Source organism: Elephas maximus, chromosome 6 (genome assembly GCF_024166365.1).
Source record: "Elephas maximus indicus isolate mEleMax1 chromosome 6, mEleMax1 primary haplotype, whole genome shotgun sequence".
NCBI classification, from domain to species: Eukaryota; Metazoa; Chordata; class Mammalia; order Proboscidea; family Elephantidae; genus Elephas; species Elephas maximus.
This window is the reverse complement of record NC_064824.1, coordinates 133,788,358-133,814,771: the sequence shown is the minus strand read 5'-3', so window position 1 is coordinate 133,814,771 and position 26,414 is coordinate 133,788,358. Positions and strand designations below refer to the sequence as shown.

Below are 26,414 nucleotides of genomic sequence, written 5' to 3'. Positions count from 1 at the left end.
TCTCAGTCAGACTATTAAGTCTGGTCTTTTTACAAAAATTTGGGGTCTGCATCCCACTGCTCTCCTGCTCCCTCAGGGGTTTTTTCCTTCTTTAGTTAGTTTAACTGACCTGTTTCCTTACCTTAAAACATCCCTGCATTCCAGGGATAAATCCAACCTGGTCAATATTCTTTCACTACAGTGTTTGATTCAGTTTGTTAATATTTTATTCAAATTTGCATTTTTTCTTCATCAGTGAAATGAACTTTTGTTTTCATTTTTTGAGTTTTCCTTGATCAGTTTTCTTAATGCATTTGGGCTAGTCTTATGGATTGAATTTTGTCCCCCAAAATATGCGCTGGAATCCTAACCTCTGTGTCTGTTGATGTAATCCCGTTTGGAAAGTGTTTTCTTTGTTACGTTAGTTAATGAGACCATATCCATGTAGAGAGTGTCCTAAAATTAATCACTCCTGAGTTATAAAAAGAGCAGATGAAACACAGAAGCATGCAGACAGGTCAGACTGCTTAAGATGCTACTTGGATGGAGGAAGGCGAACCTACAGGCCCAGGAACTCCAAGGATTACCAGCTACTAGAAGGTGACATAAGCAAAGAAGGTCCTCTCCCTAGAGTCCCACCTGAATTCCTACTCCTAGCCTCCTGAACTGAAACAATTTCTGTTCTTTCAAGCCACTCACTTGTGGTATCTGTGTTAAAGAAAACCAACACTAGGAAACCAAGACATTTTGTAAGGCAAGTGAGGTAAAAATGTTATGTGAGGTACCAAATCTAATTATAGGAAGACAAATTGTTCTTTCTCTTCTCCTCTTTCCCAGTTCAGGCCCTTCTGAAGCCAGGGCCAGGGCATGGTCCCTTACTCGGGACCATCTTTCCTTACTCCCAAAACATGCATATCCCGGAGTGCCCTGGAGATAACACTCACCATTTTGATCCTGCTACCACGCCTACAGAGGAGTCCTGGTGGCGCAGTGATTAAAGTGCTCAAAGCCACCAGTCTCTCACAGGGAGAAAGCTGTGGCAGTGTGTTCCTGTAAAGATCACATCCTTGTAAACCCTATGGGGCAGTTCTACCCTGTACTATAGGGTCGCCATGAGTCGGGATCCTCTCAGAAGTGGGTTTTTGGACCACCGCCTACAGGTGCTAATGGCCCTTTAGAGCACGTATGTCAATAGACGGTTTAACTCGAAACTAGAAGTCACGGAGGACGTAAAGAAATGGCCTTGAGCAATCTCCTTAAACATGTAAAACGGAACGAACACATCCGAGTCTTAAGTTTGTAGTGAGAAGTCCCTGATATAATGTATAAAAAAGCAACCGGTACACCGCCTGGCAGTTTCAGACGCGCGGGGCGGCAGCCGGGTCCAGGGGCTGATTCTGAAGGCTCACCGCCCAGGTTCGAGCCTCTGCTCCACCTCGCGTGGCTCTTGTGAACCTCAGGCAGTGATCTCTTTGTCTCCGTCTCGGCTGAAAATGGGGATGACACCAACACCCTGAGTCGGTTGGTGACCTAAACGGGTTCGCAAAGTAAGCACCTGGTGCTGGTTTCAGTAAGCACCTGGTACCGACCCGGGCACATGAACCCTCAATAAAACGGCTGTTATTATGACCGCTGTTTACACCTCTGCGGCCCCACCCGCAGCGAGGCACCTGGCCGCGTGAACGCCCGCCAGATACCCGAACCTGGCGGGGCCTGCGTCTCCTTCCGGGTAAACCTGGCGGAAACCCCGGACACGGCACGCAGTCTACTGCACGCCAAACCACGCCGCGAGCCCCGTTGCTACTCCAGCCAAAATGTCCGCCCCGTGCGCCTGCGCACACGTGCGGCTGAAGCTCGAGACCTCGCCCCCAGGCTGGCAAGCCCACGCCACCAACGCGGGCTCTGGTTGGTCGAGACCGAGTCACGAGGGCCCGCCGGCTTCCGGGCCGTCTTCCGCCCGGTAGTGGGGCGGAGGGCTGCTTCTGGGAGCGGGCCGGAGGCGTGTGGCACCTGCGACCCGCTCAGGGCTCTAGGAGGCGATCTGCCCGGGTGTGTGGTGCGAGGTGGCCTGCAGAGCGCAGCCCCGGACCCTTGCCCGCCTCTGGGAGGGCGGGGCCGTGCACCGGCGACAGCCCTGAGGGAGGAGAGCCCATTAGGGACAAGACTCTGGGTTGCTTGGAGTGTGGTGGTTATAGGTTCTGGCTTCAGACCCCTTATTTGTAGTGTTGTAACTTTGAAGGGAGCAGTGATGGAAGTTGCCTTAGTTTACAGTGATTCACAGTTGGGAGAGGTGAAGGCACTCGAGTTGGTTTTGTTCCCATTTGGGGACTTCATTTTGACCGTGTGTGCCTCCACTTGAGTAGTCGGTAGTGGAATTCGCCTTAAAAAAAAAACTGAGTTATTTGAAAACGCGTGATGAAGGGAGCAGAATGAGAGAAAAAGCGGAATTCCTGGAAGTCCGCCTTTTTACCCTGAAGAGTTTCTGTTTTTAGATCTTTGCAAAAGAAAAGGTACGAGAGGCCTACAACATAACACCAAAAATTACCTTGATAGTCGCTGATGTGATTAAAATATTCTAAATGAAAATTTTAAAAATTGTAGGATGAGGACTGGCATGAATTTATTACAGGTACAAACTGTGTATGGCATGGAAGGTCGAAGGCCCTGTGATGTGCCTAATGAGCTTGTCCATTTTAAGCAGGAAAATAACCAAGGTTAACTGAAGAAAATGAGTCTTTCCCCAAAGGAGATAGAAGATGGGGAAGATGGGATAGCAGAAGATAAAGACAGTGGCAGTAGAGATAAGGTAATTACTCAACTGGAGCAGAGTGACTTTTTTTTTTGCCAAACTTTAATAATTTTGTTTTCTTCATTTTGCCACATATTTTCCTCTCCCTCATCCCCCTTTCTTTTTCAGGACTCTTGCTAGAGATGACAGCAAGATATCCCTGAAATAACCCAGACATCATTAACATTGCTGGCATTTGTCAAGTAGGAGCTAAAATGCCTTCAGACTAATCAATTTTCTCTTTGCACAGAGTAGAATTTTTTTTTTTTTTAAGTTTGTTGTTTTGTTGAGGATGTACACAGGAAAACATAACGCCATTGCAGCCGTTTCTACATGTACAATTCGGTGACATTGATTACATTCTTCAAGTTGTGCAAACATTCTCACCCTCCTTTTCTGAGCTGTTCCTCCGACATTAAACTCACTGCCCCCTTTGTTTCCGATCTAATCTTTTGAGTTGCTATTGTCACTTTGATCCCCCAGAGTGACTTTTATTAATGTCAGCAAGCAGAATCCAGAGTGAAGCAGTTAAACTGCATTGTTTAATCTGAAAATAGTACTAGGGACACGTTCCAACTAGTTTTACAAGCCTGCCTTAAACTTTTTTTTTTTTTAAGTAATACTTTATTGTGTTTTTGGTGAAGGTTTACACAGCAGTTCCGACTCCCATTCAACAATTTCTATACAAATTCTTCAGTGACATTGGTTACATTCTTCACAATTCGTGAACATTCTCATTATTTTGTTCTGGTTGTTGTGTCCATTAGTCTAGTTTCCCTGCCCCCTTACCTTCTTATCTTTGTTTTAAAGTAATTTTTTTCATCAATTATTTTATCTTGTTGTACACTCTGAGATGAAGGTTTACAGAACAAACTAGATTCTCATTAAACAATTAGTACGCACACTGTTTTATGACATTGGTTAACAACCCCACAGCGTGTCAACACCCTTCCTTCTGAGCCTTAGGTTCCATATCAGCAGCTCTCCTGTTCCCTCCTGCCTTCTGGTCCTGGCCCCAGGGCTGGTGCGCCCCTTAAGTCTCTTTGTTTTATGGGTCTGTCCAATCTTTGGCTGCAGGGTGAATCTCAGGAGTGACTTCATTACTGAGCTGATAGGGTGTCTGGGGGCGATGCTCTAGGGGTTTCTCCAGTTTCTGTCAGGCCGGCAAGTCTGGTCTTTCTTTTTGAGTTAGAGTTTTGTTCTACATTCTTCTCCAGCTCTGTCCAGGACCCTTTATTGTGATCCCTATCAGAGCAGTCAGTGGTGGTAGTTGGGTACCATCTGGTTGTACTGGACTCAGTCTGGCGGGCGCTGTGGTAGCTGTGGACCATTAGTCCTTTGGACTGTTCTTTTTCTTGTATCTTTAGTTTTATTCATTCTTCGTTGCTCCTGAAGCGGTGAGACCAGTGGAGTATCCTAGATGGCCGCTCACAGGCTTTTAAGACTCCAGACGCTACTTACCACAGTGGAATGTAGAACCTTTTCTTTATAAACCATGTTATGCCGATTGAGCTAGGTGTTACCTGAGATCACGGTCCCCACAACCCTCAGCCCAGCTATTCGGTCACTCAGGGAGTTCGAATGTATCTACGGAGCATCCATGACCTTTCCATGTACAAGTTGTGCTGGCTTCCCCAGTATTGGGTACTGTTTTATCCTTCACCGAAGTTTACCACTTACCTATTGTCTATTTAGTGTTTTTCCATCTCTGCCCCTCCCTTCCCTCGCAACCATCAAAGATTGTTTCTTTTTGTGTATAAACCTGTTTTAAAGTAACTGTTGACCATTTGGTCATGTATAGATGATTTTTTAAAGGAGCATCTGTTATTTAGCTAAAAGGTGACCTCAGGAGTTAGTTTCAGTTCAAGAAGAGCTTTACTGATAACCAAAATGTCAGCAGTTCACATCTACCAGCCGCTTCATGGAATCCCTGTGGGGCAGTTCTACTCTGTCCTATAGGGTTGCTGTGAGTCAGAATTGACTCCAAGGCAATGAGTTTGTTTTACAGGTTTTTTTGGGGGCAGTAAGTCTCAGGGAGTCCTCCAGTGTTGACCAGTCCAGTAAGTCTGGATATTTTTTTAAGCATTTGAGGTTCAGTCCCACGTTTTTCTCCCATTCTATCAGGATCCATCTATTGTGGCCCTGATCAGAATGGTTGGTAGTGGTAGCTGAGTGCCACCTACTTCTTAAACTCAGTACCAGAATTTAACAAGAAAATGACAGACCAGTTTCTCTCTTGAGCCCCTGGGTAATGTAAATGGTTAAGGCTTGGCTACTAACCAGAAGGTTGGTGGTTTGAATTCACCTCGCGGGAGCTTTGAAAAAAGACCCGGTGATCTATTTACATGGAAAACCTGGTGGCGTAGTGGTTAAGTACTACAGCTGCTAACCAAGAAGTCGGCAGTTCAGATCCGCCAGGCGCTCCTTGGAAGTTCTGTGGGGCAGTTCTACTCTGTCCTCTAGGGTCGCTATGAGTCAGAATCGACTCGATGGCGCTGGGTTTGGCTTTTTTGGTTTGCTCTACTTACAATAGGTCACAGCCATTGAAAACCTTATACACAGTTTTACTCTGATACACGTGGAGTTGCCATGAGTTAGAATCAACTTGATGGCAGCTGGTTTTGTTGAGCTTTGTTTTTTCTCTCTGATGAACATAGATGCAAAAATTCCAAACAATATTGGAAAATCGAATTTAGTGCCAAGGAAAGAGTAATGCACTGTGACCTAAAGTGATTTGTTTTGGGAATATAAAGGTGTTTAATGTTTGCGTGCCTGCTATGTATATGTTTCCATACTTACTCTTTTGACAAATATTTTTTTCTTTTTTATAATTTTTATTGTGCTTTAAGTGAAAGTTTACAAATCAAGTCAGTCTCTTACACAAAAACCCGTATAAACCTTGCTACACACTCCCAATTACTCTCCCCCTAATGAGACAGCCTGCCCTCTCCCTCCGCTCTCTCTTTTCGTGTCCATTTCGCCAGCTTCTCACCCTTTCCACCCTCTCATCGCCCCTCCAGGCGGAAGATGCCAACATAGTCTCAAGTGTCCACCTGATTCAAGAAGCTCACTCCTCACCACCATCCCTCTCCAACCCATTGTCCAGTCCAATCCATGTCTGAAGAGTTGGCTTCAGGAATGGTTCCTGTCCTGGGCCAACAGAAGGTCTGGGGGCCATGACCACCGGGGCCCTTCTAGACTCAGACCATTAAGTCTGGTCTTAAGAGAATTTGGGGTCTGCATCCCACTGCTCTCCTGCTCCCTCAGGGGTTTTCTATTGTGTTCTCTGTCAGGGCAGTCATTGGTTGTATCTGGGCACCATCTAGTTCTTCTGGTCTCAGGATGATATAGTCTCTGGTTCATGTGGCCGTTTCTGTCTCTTGGGCTCGTAATCGCCTTGTGTCCTTGGTGTTCTTCATTCTCCTTTGATTCAGGTGGGTTGAGACAAATTGATGCATCTTAGATGGCTGCTTGCTGGCGTTTTTAAGACCCCAGACGGCACTCTTCAAAGTGGGATGCAGAATATTTTCTTAATAGATTTTATTATGCCAATTGACTTAGACGTCCCCTGAAACCATGGTCCCCAGACCCCTGCCCCTGCTACACTGGCCTTTGAAGCATTCGGTTTATTCAGGAAACGGCTTTTGGTTTAGTCCAATTGTGCTGATCTCCCCTGCATTGTGTACTGTCTTTCCCTTCACCTAAAGTAGTTTTTATCTACTATCTAATTAGTGTCGACAAATATTTAAATCTGTACTATGTTTCACTTCTGGCTGGGAGCTTCTGCATTTGTATTGAATATGTTGTGTGCTGTCGAATCAATTCCAACTCATAGCGACCCTATAGGACAGGGCAGACGGTCTGCTGAATCCAGGGCCCCTACTCTTTCCCAGTTCATTTCTCAGTCTTCCACCAAGCAACTTGTTTAGAGAGGCAGACAGCGTTCATTTTTTGTCCCCTTTGAAGAGTGAGTTGTATAATAGATACGTCCTTCAACCCTATTCAGTCTAACAGTTGTTTTAATTAACCAAAAGTCAGCACTGGCAACAGATAAAGATAGTCGCTCTGTTTATTTGTACATATTTCTTCATCTTGTCCATTTGTAGAGGATGAGACTTCATCCCATGCCTGCTAAATTTTTCATTTGCACTCTTCCCTCACACACAAAAGAAATAGTTTTAATTTCTAGTGAAGTGGTTCTCATAAACCCATCTTTCATATTTATTAAATGAGTAGTTCTGGTAAACCATTTAATTTGTTTTACAATTTTGACAGGGACCTGAATCAGACATACGTTTGCCCTCACTATTTCCTGCCTAGGTTAAGTCTTTGTCCTGTGTTTTTTGTCACTTAGTTTTATAATACCATACCCAACAGAGGTGCCTCAAGGAAGGAAGGGACTGTTAGTGAGGGGACAGGAATTGAGGGTGTGATTAAAAAGCGTGAGTTCCGGTCATGGGGGCTTGGCTCTAGTTCTGTATATCCTTGTTGCCTGTGGGGGCCCCCAACTTTGGCATTAATTTGCAAAGAGGTGGGGCCCTGCAGACCTGTGGAGCCACGTGAGTAGTAAGTGACTTGGTACGTTTCCCAAGGGCAGTGGCTCACACTTCTGGAAACCTAGGTTCTTCCCTGTAGATACTCTGATTTGATAGCTCTGGGTAAGGTCCTGCAATTTTCTTTTCTTTTCCTTTTTAAACAAGCGCGCCAGGTAATTCTGGTGCTGGGAGCCCTCGCACATGATTCCACACTGAGAAACTCCTCCCAGAGAGATCAACATACATGTGGACATACTTGCCTGACCGAAATTGTGTACTTACTGACTACTGTGTGATTGTAATCTCACAAGTGGAGAAGAAATGTCTTCTGGTTGTTGATATTTCTCCCCCAGATTGTCACCCCTCAGAAGAATGGCAGGAAGGTAATATCACCAAGCAGGAAGGGAGCCAGATGGTCCAAGTGTGCAAAGGAAAGATGTGCCCAACTAGAGCGTGAGATTAGACGGGAGAGCCACAAGGACGATGAAGATCAGAGCAGTGAGTCGGACCAGAATGAGAAAGGTAAAGAAGCCTGCGTGGCTCCTGGCTGGTGGCTCTGTGATGTCCAGATCAAGTCCTGGGTGCTGGTCCTCATCGCCTTTTGGGGGTTCCATGAAAAACCACCCTCTGAAAGCTGCCTTGGCAGTCCCTGGCTGCTACTTCAGGCTTGGCTTCATTGATGCAGAATCTCAGTGTGGGTTTGACCCCTGCTGTCCACATAACCAGAATAGCACAATAGTATTGTACGTTGGTTATTTCTGTCTTCGTGCTTACGAGCCAGGAGGTAAGTCTTCCCACTGACTTAATTCTCAGTGACTTTTTTTTTGGTCTTGATGGAGTTGAGATACGTGTGCATTTGTGTATTTATGTTGTTAGTTGCTGTTGAGTTGATTCTGACTCATGGCAACCCCATGAGCTACAGAGTAGAGCTCCTCCATAGGGTTTTCTTGGCTGTTATCTTAACGGAAGCAGGTCACCAGGCCTTTTCTTCCACAGTACTGCTGAGAGGGTTCAAGCTGCCAACCTTTAGGTTAGCAGTCGAGCGTAAATCATTGTATCACCCAAGGACTCTGTGTGTGTGTGTGTGTGTTAACATTTTAAATGGTATTGCTTCCAAAGCAGCAGTAATTCTTACCATCATTTTTAAAATACAACAAAGCATTTCAAATTACTTCAAAATAAAAACTGAAAATGGCAGTGATTTTTTTTTTCTTAGTTTTTTTTTGTATAGAGACAGATGTGTGAGCAGTGTTTCTGAAAGAACTGCTTGCCATTCACGTTCACAACAAGTCTGTGTGGCAGTATTTCACTGCATGGATTCTCATCTAGATGCTGAAACAGAAGCTCTGTCTCCTACACGGACCGAAAGGAGGGAAGCCCTGCCTGTGTGGGCTGAAGAAGAGGAACCTGACAGCCGCGGTGCCAAGAACGAACAAGGCCCTGAGGAAGAGGCTGAGGAGGAAGGTTGGTACGGTCTAAGTCAGCCCTGTGAAATGGTGGCTAGCAGCAAGGGATGCTAGTTGTGAGCTGAGGAAGCTGTTGGGCAGAGACCGTTGGATTTCTTTTATGAATTCGAAGAACTGGCTAAAGTACTCTGACCAGACCTCACTCGTGTCTGGTGCAGAACAGGCAGAGCTTATGTGTGGTGTGTGCAGATGGCATTAAAGCTTCTGGTGTCCTCAGCAGTGGCATCGTCGGATGATTTACAGATGTTCTCTCCTGGCTTTTGCCCACAGAGCCTATCAGAAAAACACCTGATAAATGGAAGAAAGAAATGGCCAACCAGAAAGCTTCCCCAGAAACCAAAAAACTGAAATTAGAAGGTAACTCCCTTGCTGTGTTTTACAGTTCTCTTTACAGGAGACATCTGGAGAATTCCACATTGGGCAAAAAAAAGGTCTCCGTTAGCCCAAATGATGAACAACAAAGAGATTTTCTTATTGAAGCCTTGTGTTGCAAGACCAACCCTGGTGGTGTAGTGGTTAAGTGCTATGGCTGCTAACCAAGAGGTCAGCAGTTCGAATCCACCAGGTGCTGCTTGGAAACTCTATGGGGCAGTTTTACTCTGTCCTGCAGCGTCGCTATGAGTCGGAATCGACTCGACGGCAGTGGGTTTGGTTTTTTTTGGGGTTGCAAGATGCCACAATACTTTTTTGTTGTTGTTTGTTTTAATTGGGGTAGGATATATTTAACATAAAATCATGCCATTCTAACCATTCTAAAGCTTACAATTCAGTGGCACTGGTTGCGTTCATTGTGCTATGAAACTGGCACCACTGTCCGCTATTCCCAAGCCTTTTCAACACCGCAACTCGGTATCCATTACGCAATAGCACAAAATCCTTCATGGGATTTTCCTTCAGCGTCACTCTTTCTGAACTGTTTATCTGAGTTATTTTTACTTCTGGCATAGCAGCTGAGCCACCCGTAACTTCCAAGCTGTTTGTTGGAAACCTGAATTTCAGCAAAACTGCTGCTGACCTAAAAATTAGTCTCAGTGAATTTTTTGCTAAAAATGGTCTCGCAGTTGTTGGCATCAGATCTGGCTTGTCCAGGTAAATACTAATGAGTTAAGAATATCGTTAGGAGCGTGCCAGCCCAGCCAGTGGCTTTGTGGTATTTCACTGTGGCTATTACACTCCTGTCTGAACCTTTTGTTACCAGCTGCAGATCCTGTGGTGGGATTTTACCTCAGCCCCTTGCAGTTCAGAATGAGTATTTAAAATCCTTCAGTAGCTCAGGAAACCCTGGTGGCGTAGTGGTTAAGTGTTACAGCTGCTAACCAAGAGCTCAGCAGTTTGAATCCGCCAGGCGCTCCTTGGAAACTCTGTGGGGCAGTTCTGCTCTGTCCTGTAGGGTCACTGTGAGTTGGCATCGACTCAGCGGCAGTGGGTTTGGTTTTGGTTTGTCAATGGCTCAAGTTTAGTATGCGTTATATTAAACTTTTGATTGCTACACCAGTTTCTCAACCACAACATGAAAATAACCCCAAGATCTTCCAAATCTTTGCAGAAGCATAACTTTCTGACTACAAGCAATGTTCTTTGCCTAGAATTATTGTGGACGATCTAAGCCACAAGTTTAATTACAAAATTTGTGTAGCTTTGGTGGCAAATGCAGGTGCTATGAGTTCCACTTTTTGCTGAGTTGAGTGTCATTCTTTCTCACTTCTTCTTTAACCTCAGAAATGTTTGTCTTGAGTGTGAGCTTGTCAGTTTTCTACACTCAGAATTTCCTAGGTAAAAACCAGAAGATAGTAGTAAGCATTTCTTGAGCGCTCCCTGATCCACGTGTTGTTCCTTATACATATTAACTCATTAAATCCGTAAGACAAGACTCGGTTGGTGGTAGTTGCTGTTGTTACTCTTTTCCAGAGGAAGAGAAAATCAGGGCACAGTGAAGTTAAGTAACTTTCCCAATATCACACAGTTAGAAACTGGCAGAGCCAGGATTTGAGCCCAGCTCTCTGGCTCCAGAGCCTATACTCTTAACCACTAACCCGCTGCCTGCCACAACTTTTGTCACATATCTATTCTTAATGTTTTGTTACTGTCTCCTGAAATACTGTATTTACAGTAAAGAAGGATTCCTTTTGCGTTAAAAAAAAAAAAAACAACCTGACTCCCTTGGGTTTGCCAGCACCTTGCACATTAGGAGTGGTAATTTTTTTGTCCTGTTCACAAATGCAAACGGCTGTTTCTTCTCATGACCTTCTCGTGCCCTTTCCTTTTGATATTTAAATGACTGAAAATGAGATTTACAGAATAACTTTTTAAAACAAAAATTCAAGTATTTGTAATCTCCAGCTTTGTTTTCTGTAGCTTTTGGTTAAATTTGGTCCCTTGTTAAGCAGGAAAGCTAGTCAAGACCCCACTTGATGAACGTGCTCTGGCTTTTAGTCTTCGCAGGAGAACAGGGTTTTTCGGCATTGTTGGCACTTAGGGCTGGGGATAATTTTTGTTGTAGGGCCATCCTGTAGATTGTAGAATCTTTAGCAGCATCCCTGGACTCTACCCTCTAGATGCCAGTGGTACTTCCCACTTGTGATAACCAGAAATCTCTCCAGATGTGGCCCAGTGTCTCCTGGGGGGCAAAATTGCCCCCAGCTGGGAACCACTGCTCACCAGTCACTTGATGGCACAGATACTGCCAGTTTGTGGAGCCTTGGTTCTCAATAGTGAATTCAGCAGCTGCTTTTGATAGAATGCTGGTTCCCACACTCCCATCCAGCATGATCAGCTAACCAGAAGGTATGTGGCTCTAGATCTTTTCTGTTTTCTTTTTCTTCTGCATCTCTGTAGGAAATGTGGTTATGTGAACTTTAAATCTGCCGAAGGCGGGGAAAAAGCCCTGGAACTTAGTGATACAAAGGTCCTTGGCTATGAAATTCATTTAAAGAAACCAAGGGCAAGGAAACAAAGGTATGCACACAGGTCAGCTGTTCACAGACACCTATGTATCTAGAAGACTGGGGTCAGGCAGTGTTTTAGGTTCCTAGTGCTGCTATAAATCCTATGGGCCAGTTCTCTGTCCTATAGGGTCACTATAAGTCAGAATCGACTCAAAGGCAGTCGGTTTTAGTGCTGTACCAGAAATGCCACACGTGGGTGGCTTTAAGGAACAGAAATTTATTTTCTCATAGTTCAGCAGGCTGGAAGTCCAAATTCAGGGCACCAGCTCAAGGGGAAGGCTTCTCCCTATCCACTCTGGGGGAAGGTCTTTGTCTCTTTTCAGCATCTGTTCCTTGGTTCCTTGGTGAACTTTGTGTGGAATGTGTCTTCCCTCAGTTTGTGTGTCCTTCTCTGTGCCTAATTTGCTCTTTTTATATCTCAAAAGTGATCAGTTTAAGACACACCGTACATTGATAGGGGCTCATTAGTATAACAAAGAAAACCCTATTCTCATGGGGTTATGTCCATAGGTATACCTGTTGCCACTAAGTACATTCCAACTCACAGCAACCCTGTAAGACAGAGTAGAACTGCCCCATCGTGTTTCCAGGACTAACCTTTACCAAAGCAGACTGCTGCAACTCTTTTCCGAGAAGCAGCAGATGGGTTCAAATCTCCGAACTTTGGTTAACAGCCAAGCGCTTAACCACTGTCCCGCCAGGACTTTCTCTCCATAGTTATAGGGATTAGGATTTATAACACATAATTTTGGGGGCACACAAGTCATTGCACAACAGGCAGGAAAGGAATATGGTATTCTTTCTTACTCAGTGCAAGTATTCCTCAGTTTCCCATAGGTAACCTCTGGCTTCCACAGCATGAGTTTTATCCACCTTTCTTTCGTATCCTGGACTCCAGCTGCACACTCACCTTTCTCTGTCATGTGTTCTTTCCAGGACTCATTTCCTGGCTACCTGTATCCCATCCTTAGGGTCTCAGCATAAATGTCACTTAGATCGGAGAGATTTTCCCTTACCCCCCAGTCTAGTTTAAGTCATCTTGTAATGTTGTTGTTGTTAGGGATCGTCGACTTGGTTCTGACTCATATATACAACAGAATGAAACACTGCCTGGTCCTGTGCCACCCTCACTATGGTTGCTGTGTGTGAGCCTATTGTTAAAGCCACTGTGTCAGACCATCTCCTTGAGGATCTTCCTTTCTTTCGATGACCCTCTACCTTACCAAGCATGATGTCCTTCTCCAGGGACTGGCCCTCCTGTAACATGGCCGAAGTACATGAGATGAGGTCTTGCCATCCTTGTATCTAAGGAGCATTCTGGCTGTACTTCTTCCACGACAGATTTGTTCATTCTTCTGGCGGTCTATGGTATATTCAATATTCTTTGCCAACACCATAATTCATATGCATTGCATCTTCTTTATTCATTCTCCAGCTTTCACGTGCATTTGAGGTGCTTGAAAAGACCATGGCTTGGGTCAGGCGCACCTTAGTCCTCAAAGTGACATCTTTGCTTTTGAACACTTTAAAGAAGTCTTTCTTTTGCAGCAGATTTGCCCAATGCAATATGTTATTTGTTTCAACAACAAAAAATATTCTTTTTTAACAGTCCTCTAAGACAGGAAAAAATACAATTTCTACGTGTACAATTCAGCGACATTGATTACATTCTTAGAGTTGTGCAACCATTCTTGCCCTCCTTTCCTGAATTGTTGCTTTCCCATTAACATAAACTCACTGTTCCCTAAGTTTTCTATCTATTCTTTTGAGTTGCTGCTGTCAGTTTGATCCCATAGATAGAGATCTATCTATAGGATTCTGTATAGATAGATCTTAAACCAAACAATTGTTTGGCTTAAAGAATATTTCAGGGAATACTTTTGGTTTAAGGTTTAAAGATTATCTCGGGGCAGTAGTTTGGGGGGTTCATCCAGCCTCAGTGGCTCTTGAAAGTCTGGATCCCGTGAGAATTTGAAATTCTGTCCCACATAGTCCCCCTTTTGATCAGGATTCTTCTATAGACTCTTTGATCAAAACGTTCAGTAATTGTTTGGAGGACTCATGATGCTCATTAGATCTAAGCTCAGACCAAAATTATTATTTTGTGTTTCTCTAGATCGAGATGCCAGGACACTTGTGATCAAGAACCTGCCTGACAAAGTCACTCAGCATGAATTAAAAGAAGTTTTTGAGGATGCTTTTCAAGTCAGATTAGTGAATAAGGCTGGGATGAGTGAAAGGTATGTTTTGTACCTTGTACTGAAAAAGAATGTATATCTGCCAGAGTCAAACATAATGGAATTTTGTTACATTCTCCCATATCACTTATGCGTGATTTTAGAGAAATACGTTGTTACGCAACATTTCTACCAGCAGGCATATAAAAAGCTGAAGGAGGCACTGTAAATGGACTGCCAAAGGCTTCAGAAAGCTTTAGTGGTGTCATAGAGAAATGAAGACTTACTCTGCTGTCAAGTACAAGATTGAAGACTGGAAGAACTCAGTCGTGGGTTATCTTTGTTATTCTCTTTCATGGACTGACTCCGATAAAAATAGCACATATTCTTGGAGAGGCACCGAAGAATAACATTGGATTAGATTGTCAGGGTTGTGTTGTAACCAATTAATGAAACACTGTCACTGTATATCAAGGGTTTGGTAGAGTGAAGAAACAAACAAAAAAACAGTTGGAGGCAGAGTCAGTTCTGACTCATGGGAACTCCATGTGTGTCAAAGTAGAACTGTACTCCATAGGGTTTTCAGTCGTTGATTTTTTGGAAGTATATCACGAGGCGTGTCTTCTGAGGTGCCTCTGGGTGGACTCAAACTGACAACTTTCAGTTAGCAGCCGAGTGCATAACCGCTTGCCCCACCCATAGCAAGAGAATAAATATGGTGAAACTAGAGTAAATGAAGTAGAATGGCTTTTGAAGAAATTCCCAGGCAAAAATTGCATGTTGGAATTACAGATATAGTTTAGCTAAATTTGTTAGCATAGGTGAAATCTAACATAACCTGTACCAGTTGTCTTAGTAATTTAGTGCTGCTAACAGAAATACCGCAAGTGGATGACTTTAACAAAGAGAAGTTTATTCTCTATCAGTCCAGTACGCTTGATGTCTGAATTCAGGGCACTGGCTCCAGGGGAAGGCTTTCTTTCTCTGTTGACTCTGGAGGAAGGTCCTTGTCATCAACCTTCCCTTGGTCTGGGAGCATCTCAGTGCAGGAACCTCAGGTCCAGGGGACGTGCTCTGCTCCCAGCACTGCTGTCTTGGTGGTATGAGGTCCCCATGTCTCTCTGCTTGCTTCTCTCTTTTATATCTCAAAAGAGATTGGCTTAAGACACTACCTAATCTTGTAGATCTCATCAGTGTAACTGCCACTAATCCATCTCGTTTCATCATAGTGGTAGGATTTACAGCACAGAGGGAAATCACATAAAATGGTGGACAGTCACACAATACTGGGACTCATGCTGCAGCTAAGTTGACATATTTTAAGGGGACACAATTCAATCCATGACACCAGTATACCCTAATTAACATATCTGTTGCCATTGAGTCAATTTGAACTCATAGTGACCCTCTGGGACACAGAAGAACTACCCCGTAGGGTTTCCAAGGCTGTAAATCTTGATGGAAGTGGACTGCCGTATCTTATTCCTGCGGAGCAGCTGGTGGGTTCAGACTGCAGACCTTTTAGTTAGTAACCTAGCACTTAACTGCTGCACCGCCAGGACTCCTCTAATTAGCATAATCTCTAGAAAAGACTCCTACAGATCTAAAAAGCATAAGGTAGAACTGTATGTATCGACCTGGAAAGTTATACAGATACAGGAAAAAAGGATGAGAGCATAAATTCTGGGTTGTTAGCAGTGTTCACCGTGAGAAGATTTGGAGGCACTCTGCTCTGTTGTGCTTGCAGCCAGCATCACTGGAAAGCAGCAGAACCACAAATCCTTCCCAAAGCTGTATAATTTCTCTAACTTTATTAAATTAAATTTTAATGAAATATAATTAAATCTTTAGAGTCACTCCTTCACATGAAGAGTTATTGCAGAAGGGCGGAAGGAGAAACTAGGGAATCCCTGGCCGTATAAAATGAAGCATAGCACTTACCGTCAGAAACAAGGACCGTGGCACATCGTCTTCAGGAGTCTCCCTCCTAGATAGAACCTAACTCCACACCTTTCACCAGAGTAGATTAGAGATTCATGAAAGATTTGCACGTAAAGCATTAAACCATAACTTCTACAGGAAGCCATGGAGGGTATTTTGTTTTTATAATCCATAAGTGGGGGAGACCTTTCTAAATATGACCTAAACTCTGGCAGTCTTAAAAGAGGAAGTTGATAAATTGGACCACGTAAGTATAAAGTGTTTCTATCTGGGAAAAAAAAAAGTTCCCAGAAGCAAAGTCAAAAAACAAGTGACAAACCAGGAAAAATATATTTAATTTTTATCAAGACAGAGGACTCATTTACCTGATGTATAAAGTGTACCTTACAAAATGATAAGAAAACGACCAACAACCCAGTAGAAACATAGGCAGATTATGAACAGTTCCTGACTTTAACACAGGAGAAGATACTTATCCTTACTCATAATAAATTAATTGTAAATTAAAATTACACTGAGATACAACTTTTCACAGCATTGAAGAGGGTGTGGAAAAACAGGCATCTCAGACATTATTCGTGGAAGTGATATTGGTGAAATCACTACAAAGATTAGTTACTTAGCAATATCCTACAGTTCTACTTCTGAAAATTTATTCTACAAATAGCCTCAGATAGGTGCGAAATAATGTATTACATAGTTGTTTGCGTGCAAATAATCAGAAATGACCTGAATATCCATCAGTAGGAAACGGATTAAAAATTCTGGTAGATCCATAAAATATTATACTATGCAGGTATAAAAAAATGAAGCAGCATTTTGTGTACTTGTAGGAAGCAGCGTCCAGCATACTTTATTAACTGAAAAAAGCAGGAATAGCACGATGTGTGTAGTGTTCTTCTCTTTATGTGAACATATAGTGGGAAACACCCCGCATACAGAAATTAACTCGAAATGAATCAAAGATCTAAATGGAAGAGCTGTAACTATAAAATTCTTAGAAGAAAACACAGAAGTAAATATTTATGGTCTTGAGTTAGTATTGCACAAGTGATAAAAGATTGGTAAATTAGATTTTATTAAATTAAAAATATTTGTGCTTCCATTCCCAAAGCCAACTCTCCAGACAGGGATTGGACTGGACTATGGATTAGAAAATGATTCTGGTGAGGACTGAGCTTCTTGGCTCAAGTAGACACATGAGACTATGTGGATAGCTCCTGTCTTGAGGGGAGATGAGAGGGCAGAGGGGATCAGAAGCTGGCTGAATGGACATGGAAATACAGGGTGGAGAAAGGAGTATGCTGTCTCAGTGGGAGAGCAACTAGGAGTATATAAATTTTTGTATGAGAGTGCTGACTTGATTTGTAAACTTTCACTTAAAGCACAAAAAAAAAGGCAAAAAAAAATTGTGCTTCAAAGGGCATGATAAAAAAAGTGAAGACAACCCACAGAATGGGAGAAAATATTTGCAAATCACATATCTGAAAACTGACTTATACCCAAAATATGTAAAGAACTCTTACAGCTCAACAATAAAAAGTCCAAAAATGAATGAAGGATTTGAGTGGACATTGTTCAAAGAAGATATACAAATGGCCAATATGCACATGAAAAGATACTCAACATTGTTAGTCCTCTGGGAAATTCAAATCAAAACCACAATGAGAAAATCAATCAGTATAATCCACCACATAAATAAAACAAAGAACAGGAATCACATGATCACTTCAATTGAAGCAGAAAAGGCATTTGATAAAGTCTAACACACATTCCTGATAAAAACTCTCAGCAAAATAGGAATAGAAGAGAAATTACTCAACATAATTAAGGGCATATATACAAAACCAATAGCCAATATTATTCTCAGCAGACAGAGACTGAAAGCATTCCCCTTGAGAGCAGGAACCAGACAAGGATGCCCTTTATCACACTCTTATTCAGTATTGTACTGGAAGTCCTAACTAGAGCAGCAAGGCAAGAAACAGAAATAAAGGGCATGCAAATTGGTAAGAGAAGAGGTAAAAGTATCTCTCTTTGCAGATGACATGATTGTATACATAGAAAATCTCACAGACTCTAGAAAAAAGCTACTGGAACTAATAGGAGGATTCAGCAGAGTGGCAGGGTACAGTATCAACAAAAAAATCAGTTGGATTCCTCTACACTAGCAAAGAGAACTCCAAAAAGGAAATCAGGAATATAATACCATTTACAGTAGCCCTCAAAAGGGTGAAATACTTAAGAATAAATCTAACTAGGGACATAAAAGTCTTATTTACAAAGAATGCTACAAAACACTACTTCAAGAAACCAGAAGAGACCTGCATAAACAGAAAAACATACCATGCTCATGGGTAGGAAGACTTAACATGTGAAAATGTCAATACTACCCAAAGTGATCTACAAATATAATGTAGTCCCAAACCAAATCCAGCATTCTGTAATGAGATGAAAAAGCTAATCACCAACTTCATATGGCAAGGAAAGAGGCCCTGGATCAGCAAAGCATTATTGGAGAAGAAGAAAAAAGTAGGAGACCTCGCACTCCCTGATCTCCGAACTTACCGTACAGCCATGGTAGTCAACACAGCCTGATACTAGCACAACAACAGACACAGAGGCCAATGGAACAGAATTGAGAACCCAGAGGTAAATCCATCCACCTGTAGACAGCTGATCTTCGACAAGGGGTCGAAGTCCATTAAATGGGGAGGAGAAAATCTCTTTAACAAATAGTGCTTATCAAAACTGGACATCCATTTGCAGAAAAATAAAACAAGATTCCTATCTCACACCATACAGCAAAACTAAAAATGCATCAAAGACCCAAACGTAAAACCTAAAACTATAAAGATCATGGAAGAAAAAATAGGGACAATGCTAGGGTACCTAATACACGGCATAAATGGAATACCAAACATAACTAAAAACACACAAACAGCAGAAGGTAAATCAGATATCTGGGATCTCCTAAAAATTAAACACTTAAGCTCATCAAAAGTCTTCATTAAAAGAGTAAAAAGAGAACCTACAGACTAAGAAAACATTTTTGGCTGTAACATATCCGACAAGGGTCTAATCTCTAAAATTGATAGAAAACATGAACACCTCAACAACAAAAAGATTTCATTAAAAAATGGGCAAAAGACATGAACACACACTTCACAAAAGAAGACATTCAGGCAGCTAACAAACACAGGAAGAGATACTCGCAATCATTAGCCATTAGAAAGATGCAAATCAAAACTGCAATGAGATACCATCTGTCTTAGTCATCTAGTGCTGCTATAACAGAAATAGCAGAAGTGGATAGCTTTAACAAAGAGAAGTTTATTCTCTTACAGTCCAGTAGGCTACAAGTCCAAATTCAGGGTGCCGGGTCCAGGGGAAGGCTTTCTGCCTTTGTCAGCTCTGGAGGAAGGCCCTTGTCATCAGTTTTCCCTTGGCCTGGGAGCATCTCAGTGCAGGAACCTCAGGTTCAAAGGTTGTGCTCTGCTCCTGCCACTGCTTTCTTGGTGTTATGAGGTCACCCTATCTCTCTGCTTGCCTCTCTCTTTTATATATCAGAAGTATTTATAACATACAGGAAAATCACGTAAAATGGCGAACGATCACACAATACTGAGAATCATGGCCTAGCTATGTTTACAGATATTTTGGGGGGACACGATTCAATCCGTGACACCGTCTCACCCTAGCAGTAATGGCACTGATCAAAAAAAATAGAAAACAACAAATGTTGGTGAGGCTGTGGGGAGATTGGAACTCTTACACACTGCTCGTAAAAATGTAAAATGGTACAACCACTATGGAAAATGATATGGTGCTTCCTAAAAAAACTAGAAATAGAAATAATCATATGATCCAGTAGCCCCACTCCTGGAGGAATAAGAGTCAGAACACAAATAGAGATGTGCACACCCATGTTCATTGTAGCATTATTCACGATAGCAAAAAGATGGAGACAACTTAAATGCCTATCAACCGATGAATGGATAAACTGGTACATACACAAAATGGAATCCATGCAAAGATAAAGAATAATGATGAATCCTCGAGACATCTCATGAGACGGGTGAACGTGGAAGACATTATGCTGAGTGAAATAAGTCAATCACAGAAGGACAAATATTGTATGAGAACACTATTAGAAAAAATCAGGAAAAGGTTTGTACACAGAAAGAAACTTTCTCTAATGATTACCAGGGATGGGAGGGAGAGGGAGGGAAAACCACTTACTGGAAAGTAGACACATGGTAACTTTGGTGAAGGGAAAAGCAGTACACAGTATGGGAGAAGTCGGCACAACATGAACAAGGTAAGGGAAGGCACTGAGAAGTAAACAAAGATCAACAGCAGTGACAGTAAACACAATAACATACACAATCCTGCAACAACAGTAATAACAAACAGTGACTTATGAGTGGACACATAGATATGCAGGCAGAATAGGTGGGGGAGAGTGGATGGGAGCACACCCACGTGCATACGTAGGTTTATACTGTGGATATCTCTACATACGTATTTGTATGTGCTGTACGTATATTCACATACACAATAGAGCATACAGGGGACCGCCATGGAAATTCCCTAGATGTAACCAAACACCTCATGGGACTGAGTTACTGGGCTTGAAGCCCAGGGACCGTAATCTTGGGGGACATCCAGGTCAGTTGGCATAACACAGTTCGTAAAGGCAATGTTCTGCATCCTACTTAGGTGAGTAGAGACTGAAGTCTTAGAAGTTTGCTAGCAGCCATCTCAGGTACAGCTCTTGGTTTCTCTCCATCTGGAGCAAGGGAGAGTGAAGAAAACCAAAGGCTTAAGGAAGCAATTAGTCCGGAGGTCTAATGGATCACAGGAACCACAGCCTCCACTAGCCTGAGACTGGAAGAACTAGATGGTGTCCAACTGCTACGACTGCTCTGATCAGGATCACAATAGAAGGTCCCGGTTAGAGTGGGAAAAAATGTAGAAGAAAATTCAAATTCGTAAAAAAGACCAGTCTTAACTGGTCTGAGAGAGACCGGAGGAACCCTTGGGCCTATGGCCCTTAGACACCCTTCTGACTTGGAGCTGAAGCCACTCCTGGAGATCGTCTTTCAGGGCAACAGTAGACAGGCCTGTAAATAAACAACACCCGTGAGGAAAGGGCTCCTTAGAACAATCATCTATATGAGACCAAAATGACAGCATCAGCCCAAAAGCAAAGATGAGAAGGCAGGAAGGGGCAGGAAAACCAGACAGATGGACATGTGGGGAACTGAGTGTGGTAATGGGGAGATGTTGACAGATTGCAGGAAATGTAGCCAATGTCACAGGACAACTTGTTTATAAATTATTGAAAGTAAACCTTCACCTAAAACACACAGGAAGCACAAGATACCATTTCATACCTATTAAAATGGCTGTCAACAGAAGAATATGGAAAAATTGGAACCCTTGTGCATTGCTGGTGAAAATGTAAAATGATGCATCCACTCTGGAAAACAGTTCCTCAAAGTGTTAAACACTGAGATGTCATATGGCTCAACGGTTCTACTCCTAGGTATATACCCAGAAGAAATGAAACATACCAAAACCAAACCCGTTGCCACTGAGTAGATTTCGACTCTTAGGCACCCTATAGGACAGAGTAGAACTGCCCTGTAGGGTTTCCAAGGAGCAACTGGTGGATTCGAACTGCCTACTTTTTTGGATAGCAACCAAGCTCTTAACCACTGTGCTACCAGGGCTCTGAATGAAACACAGGTGCACTCAAAAACTTGTATCTGAATGTTCATAGCAGCACCTTTCATGATAGCCAAAAAATAGAAATAACTTCACTGTCCATCAGCTGCCTAATGGGTGAACAAGATGTGTATCCCTGCAATAGGATACTGTACAGCCATCCAAAGGAATGAAGTAGTGATACATTCTACAACATGACCAGACTTCAAAAACATACTAAGTAAAAGAAGCCAGACACAGAAGACCAAGTATTACATGCGCCCGTTTATGTAAAATTTCCAGACCACGGCAAATCCAGAGAGTCAGAAAGTGGATCAGTGGCTGCCAGGGGTGGAGGTTGTGTTAGGAAGAATGAGGAGTGACTGCTGACGGGTACTTCTGGAAATGATCAAAATGCTTAAAAAGACCAGACTTAATGGTCTGAGACTAGAGGAACTCCGGAGGTCATGGTCCGCAGCCCTCTGTTAGCCCAAGACTGGAACCGTTCCTGAAGCGAGCTCTTCAGACAGTGATTGGACTGGACTATAAGACAGAAAATGATACTGGTGAGGAGTGGGCTTCTTGGCTCAAGTAGACACATAAGACTATGTGGGCAGCTCCTGTTGGGAGGCGAGATGAGAAGCCGGAGGAGGACAGGAGCTGGTTGAATGGACACAGGGAATACAGGGTGGAGAGGAGGAGTGTGCTGTCTCATTAGGGGGAGAGCAGCTAGGAGGACATAGCAAGGTGTGTATAAGTTTTTGTATGAGAGACTGACTTGGTTTGTGGACTTTCACTTAAAGCACAATAAATATAAAATTTAAAAACAAAAAACCAAAGCCAGCCACTCTTAATGAGTAAATGAGTGAACATACTTTGTAAACAGAAGTTTTCTTTTGGATTCTACCACCCTAAGATCTAAAACCTGTTGCTATCAAGTCATTTCCCAGTCATTTGGCCCTGGAGGTTTTGGGAGCTGTAGAGTGCTCTCCCCAAAGAGAACAAGTCAGGTTGTCATCTGGAAGCATGTTAATGATAGTAATAAATTGTCTAAAGAAATCTCAGGAGAAAAAAAAAATGTTTTAATTAGGTAATGGTGAGGGCTGCACAACTGTGTGACACACTAAAAATCATTGAATTGTTCACGTTAAATGGGTGACTTTTATAATCTGTAAATTATGTCTCAAGAAAGCTGTTTAAAAAAATGTGTGTGTGGGTGTGCGTATGTATTTGTATGTATATGTACAAAATGTTGCCTCCAAGGATAGAAACTAGGTGTCTCGGAATAAGGAAGAAAGGCTTCTCACTATACCCTTTTCTGCTTCTAGCTGTTTGAATCTTGTATGTGTATTTACAAATTCAAAAAATAAAGTCCATGGGTCTAAATGTTGCCTGTTCTTTTTTCTCTCTGTCACCCCATCCTTGCAATTGCAGGATTGCCCATATCGAATTCAAATCACAAGCTGCTGCAGAGAGAGCCTGGGAAGAGAAGCAGGGAATGGAGATCCATGGGCTTGCTGTAGCTCTGGACCACGCCGGAGAGAAAAGGCAAGGCCGAGAAAATGGAGATGGGAAGAACAGCCTCCGGAGGGGTAAGGGATCTTAAAGCTCCGAAGATTAAGACTTGCCAGCGTTTTCAGTGGCTTAGCAGAGGAGAGGGGCTGGTATGAGGTCGGGGGTGCTTGGCACTTTTAAATACAACTTCCACGAGTACACAGTGTGTAAATCCTTAAATTGTATCAAGCTAATGTTGGTTGTCCTGGTTAATCTTAACCTTGGTGTCTACAAAAGAAATAACACTTAGTAGATAGACCTGTTGAGCATCCTTGTTAGGATACCTTCTAGGATTCTGGGTGAGCAAGCTGCGATACCCGTGGTTTTAGAATTATACATTTAATTCTCTTTAGAGCACAAGCAGCGTTGGTTTTGTCAGATGTAAGCCATTGTCCCATGGGCCTCGTCTGATCCGCAGACCTTTTGGCTTACACAGTAGTTAAAGAAAACTATTGAATTTGTTACGAATGTTTCAAAAAATCAAGAAATTTCACATAAAAATCTTATCTAGATTCCCTGCTGCTTTTGCCACATCGGAGCATTTGGCAGCAGTGGGCCTGCGATCCTGCCTGTCAGCGGTCACCCGGGTTGAGCAGCAGTTGCACCTTGTAGGTGGGAACTCCAGTTTGCTCTGTCTCCCACTGCTCCTTAGGCGCTCCCCAGCGCAAACACTGGGAACCTCACACTTACACTTTTTAAAATAGAATTAATACTTTTTTCTTACATAACCACCAGCTGCTGTTGAGTCAGTTCCCGCTCCTGGCAGCCCCACGTGCCTCAGAGTAGACCTGTGCCCCACAGAGTTCTCAGTGACTGATTTTTTGGAAGTAGATCACTAGGCCTTTTTTCCGAGGCACCTCTGAGTGGACTCCAACCCTTCATCCTTTCAGTTAGCAGCCAAGCCCTTCACTGTCTGTACCACCCAGGGACTCCTTTTTCTTAATGTGGTAGTACTTCTTTTCCTGTAGTAAAGATGAAATTTTAATATTTCTTACCTATTTGTCTCTTCCAAAAGTAGGAAAACGAAAGATGGAACAGGAAAGCCACGTGTTTCAAGAAAAATGGGAGAGAGCTTATTTCTTTGTGGAGGTAAAGAATATTCCTACGTGTTTGATATGCAGACAAAGTCTGTCTGTATCCAAAGAATATAACTTAAGACTCCATTATGAAACAAACCACAGTAAGAACCATAATGGCTATACAGAAAAGATGCGTAATAGAAAATTTAACGAACTAAAAAAAAGACTGAAACTTCAACATGACTTGGTTTTAAACCTGAATAAAATAAGCGATGCTGCTATGAAATGTAGTTATGTATTAAGTGAAAAAATGGCCCAGGCATCAAAACCTTTGACAGATGGTGAGTTTATAAAAGAATGTCTGTTGAGTGCAGCAGAAATTATGTGCCCTGAACAGAGACAAGCATTTGCAAATATAAGACTGACTGGTAATACTGTTGCTCAGCAAGTTGACTATATGTCTGAGAATTTACAAGACAAGTTGCCGGATAAAGTGAGGTCACTTGTGGCTTTCTCTATCGCAGCTCACGAGAGCACTGATGAAAATAATGGCACCCAGTTGGCTGTATTTATTCGTGGTGTTGATGAAACTTTTGATGTAACAGAAGAACTTTTAGACATGGTACCCATGACAGGCACAACCTCAGGAAATGACATAGTTTTATGTGTTGAGAAAAGTCTTAAAAAATTTAATGTAGATTGGTCAAAATTAGTAAGTGTTACCACAGATGGTGATTCTGCAACGGCTGGTATTAAACAACTTGTTACAAAGCTTAAATCTAAGGTGTCAGGGCTTTGCAAAGACACAGAACTTAAGTCTGTGCGTGGCCTCATTCTCCAGGAATCACTTTACACTAAAAAGTTAAAAATGGGTCACGTCATGGACATTGTAATTTATACCATAACCTGGCTACGTTCCCATGGCTCCAACCACGGAAAGTTCAATGCTTTGTTCAGTGAATTAGATGCACAATATGGAAGTCTGTTCTACCACATGGACGTGAGGTGGCTGAGCCGTGGCATAGTGCTAAAGCAGTTTTTTGAACTCTTGGAAGAAATTGACTTTTTCTTGTCTTCTAAAGGAAAATCTGTGCCTCAGCTTACTAGCAAAGATTGGATCAAAGACTTAGCCTTTTTGGTTGACATTACAGCCCATCTAAACACGTTGGCTATTTCTCTGCAAGGGCGTTGCCAAGTGGTTACACAAATGTATGATTCCGTTCGCTCATTCCTAGCAAAATTGTGTCTTTGGGAAACTAATTTGGCAAAGAACAATCTGGCCCACTTTCCTACTCTGAAACTAGTGTCTGGAAATAAAAGTGATGGCCTGAACTACATTCCAAAAGTGAGAGAGTTGAAGAGTGAATTCCAGAAAACATACTCTGATTTCAAACTTTATGAAAATGAGCTAATATTGTTCAGTTCACCTTTTTCAATTAATATTAATGATGTGATTGAAGAGCTACAAATGGAAGTTATTGAATTGCAGCACAATACTATACTGAAAACTAAATATGACGATGTTGGAATACCAGAATTCTACAGGTATCTTGGGAATGGATACCCTAAATATAAAAATCACTGCGCAAAGATTCTGTCCATGTTTGGAAGTACCTATGTTTGTGAGCAGCTATTTTCAGCTATGAAACTAAATAAAACAAGATCTTGCTCCCTGCTCAAGGACACAAGGATGTAGTCTCTACCACACATTGCTGCGCGAGATTTGCAACCTGACGTTGATTGACATCTTGGGGCATAAGGAAAATATGTCAGAGTCCTGATTTCAAATCTGAGGAGTCATAAGTTAGGAAAATTGTAATAATTATTTCTATTTTGAAATTATATTTTTTCAGGGTCAAATTTAAAGTACCATCTCTGGCATCATATATGTTTGTTAGACCTAGTCCCATATAAAAATAAAATTTGATTATACTTTTCACAGTTTATTTTTGTTGATACTCTGCCTTTCTGGCCCATGTAGTTATTCAGGTTTGTCAATCTCTCCCCTAAGGGAAGCCACAGTTTCTCAAGGGCTCTTGCGACCTGGGATATGAACCAGGGCGTCAGCTGGATGAATCAAATGTTGAAATACCTAGTGCAATCCTGTCCCCAACTATGACATACTTGCCTCAGTGCTCCTGGGACTCAGGGTGGGATGGCATAGCCAGTACTGGCCTCTGGGCACCTTCTTTGGTACTCCCATGTTGGTCTTCCACGTTTGTTTTGAAATAATTCATTCACACTACCACCCCATCCCCAGTCTTGTTCATCCTCTCCACAAAGACCTGCAGCCCCTCA

At 42.5% G+C, this 26,414-nt stretch overlaps 1 protein-coding gene across 1 annotated transcript; it reads left to right on the top strand.

Moving 5' to 3' along the window:
* The first annotated feature begins 1,931 nt into the window (after positions 1 to 1,931).
* On the top strand, positions 1,932 to 26,044 carry LOC126078205 (general transcription factor II-I repeat domain-containing protein 2-like). The gene is made up of 7 exons (XM_049888445.1): positions 1,932 to 2,785; positions 7,656 to 7,824; positions 8,632 to 8,766; positions 9,039 to 9,125; positions 13,830 to 13,953; positions 22,978 to 23,135; positions 24,113 to 26,044. The coding sequence occupies exons 1-7, from the start codon at positions 2,708 to 2,710 to the stop codon at positions 25,810 to 25,812; spliced, it is 2,451 nt and encodes an 816-aa protein (XP_049744402.1). The 5' UTR covers positions 1,932 to 2,707; the 3' UTR covers positions 25,813 to 26,044.
* Positions 26,045 to 26,414: the final 370 nt, after the last annotated feature.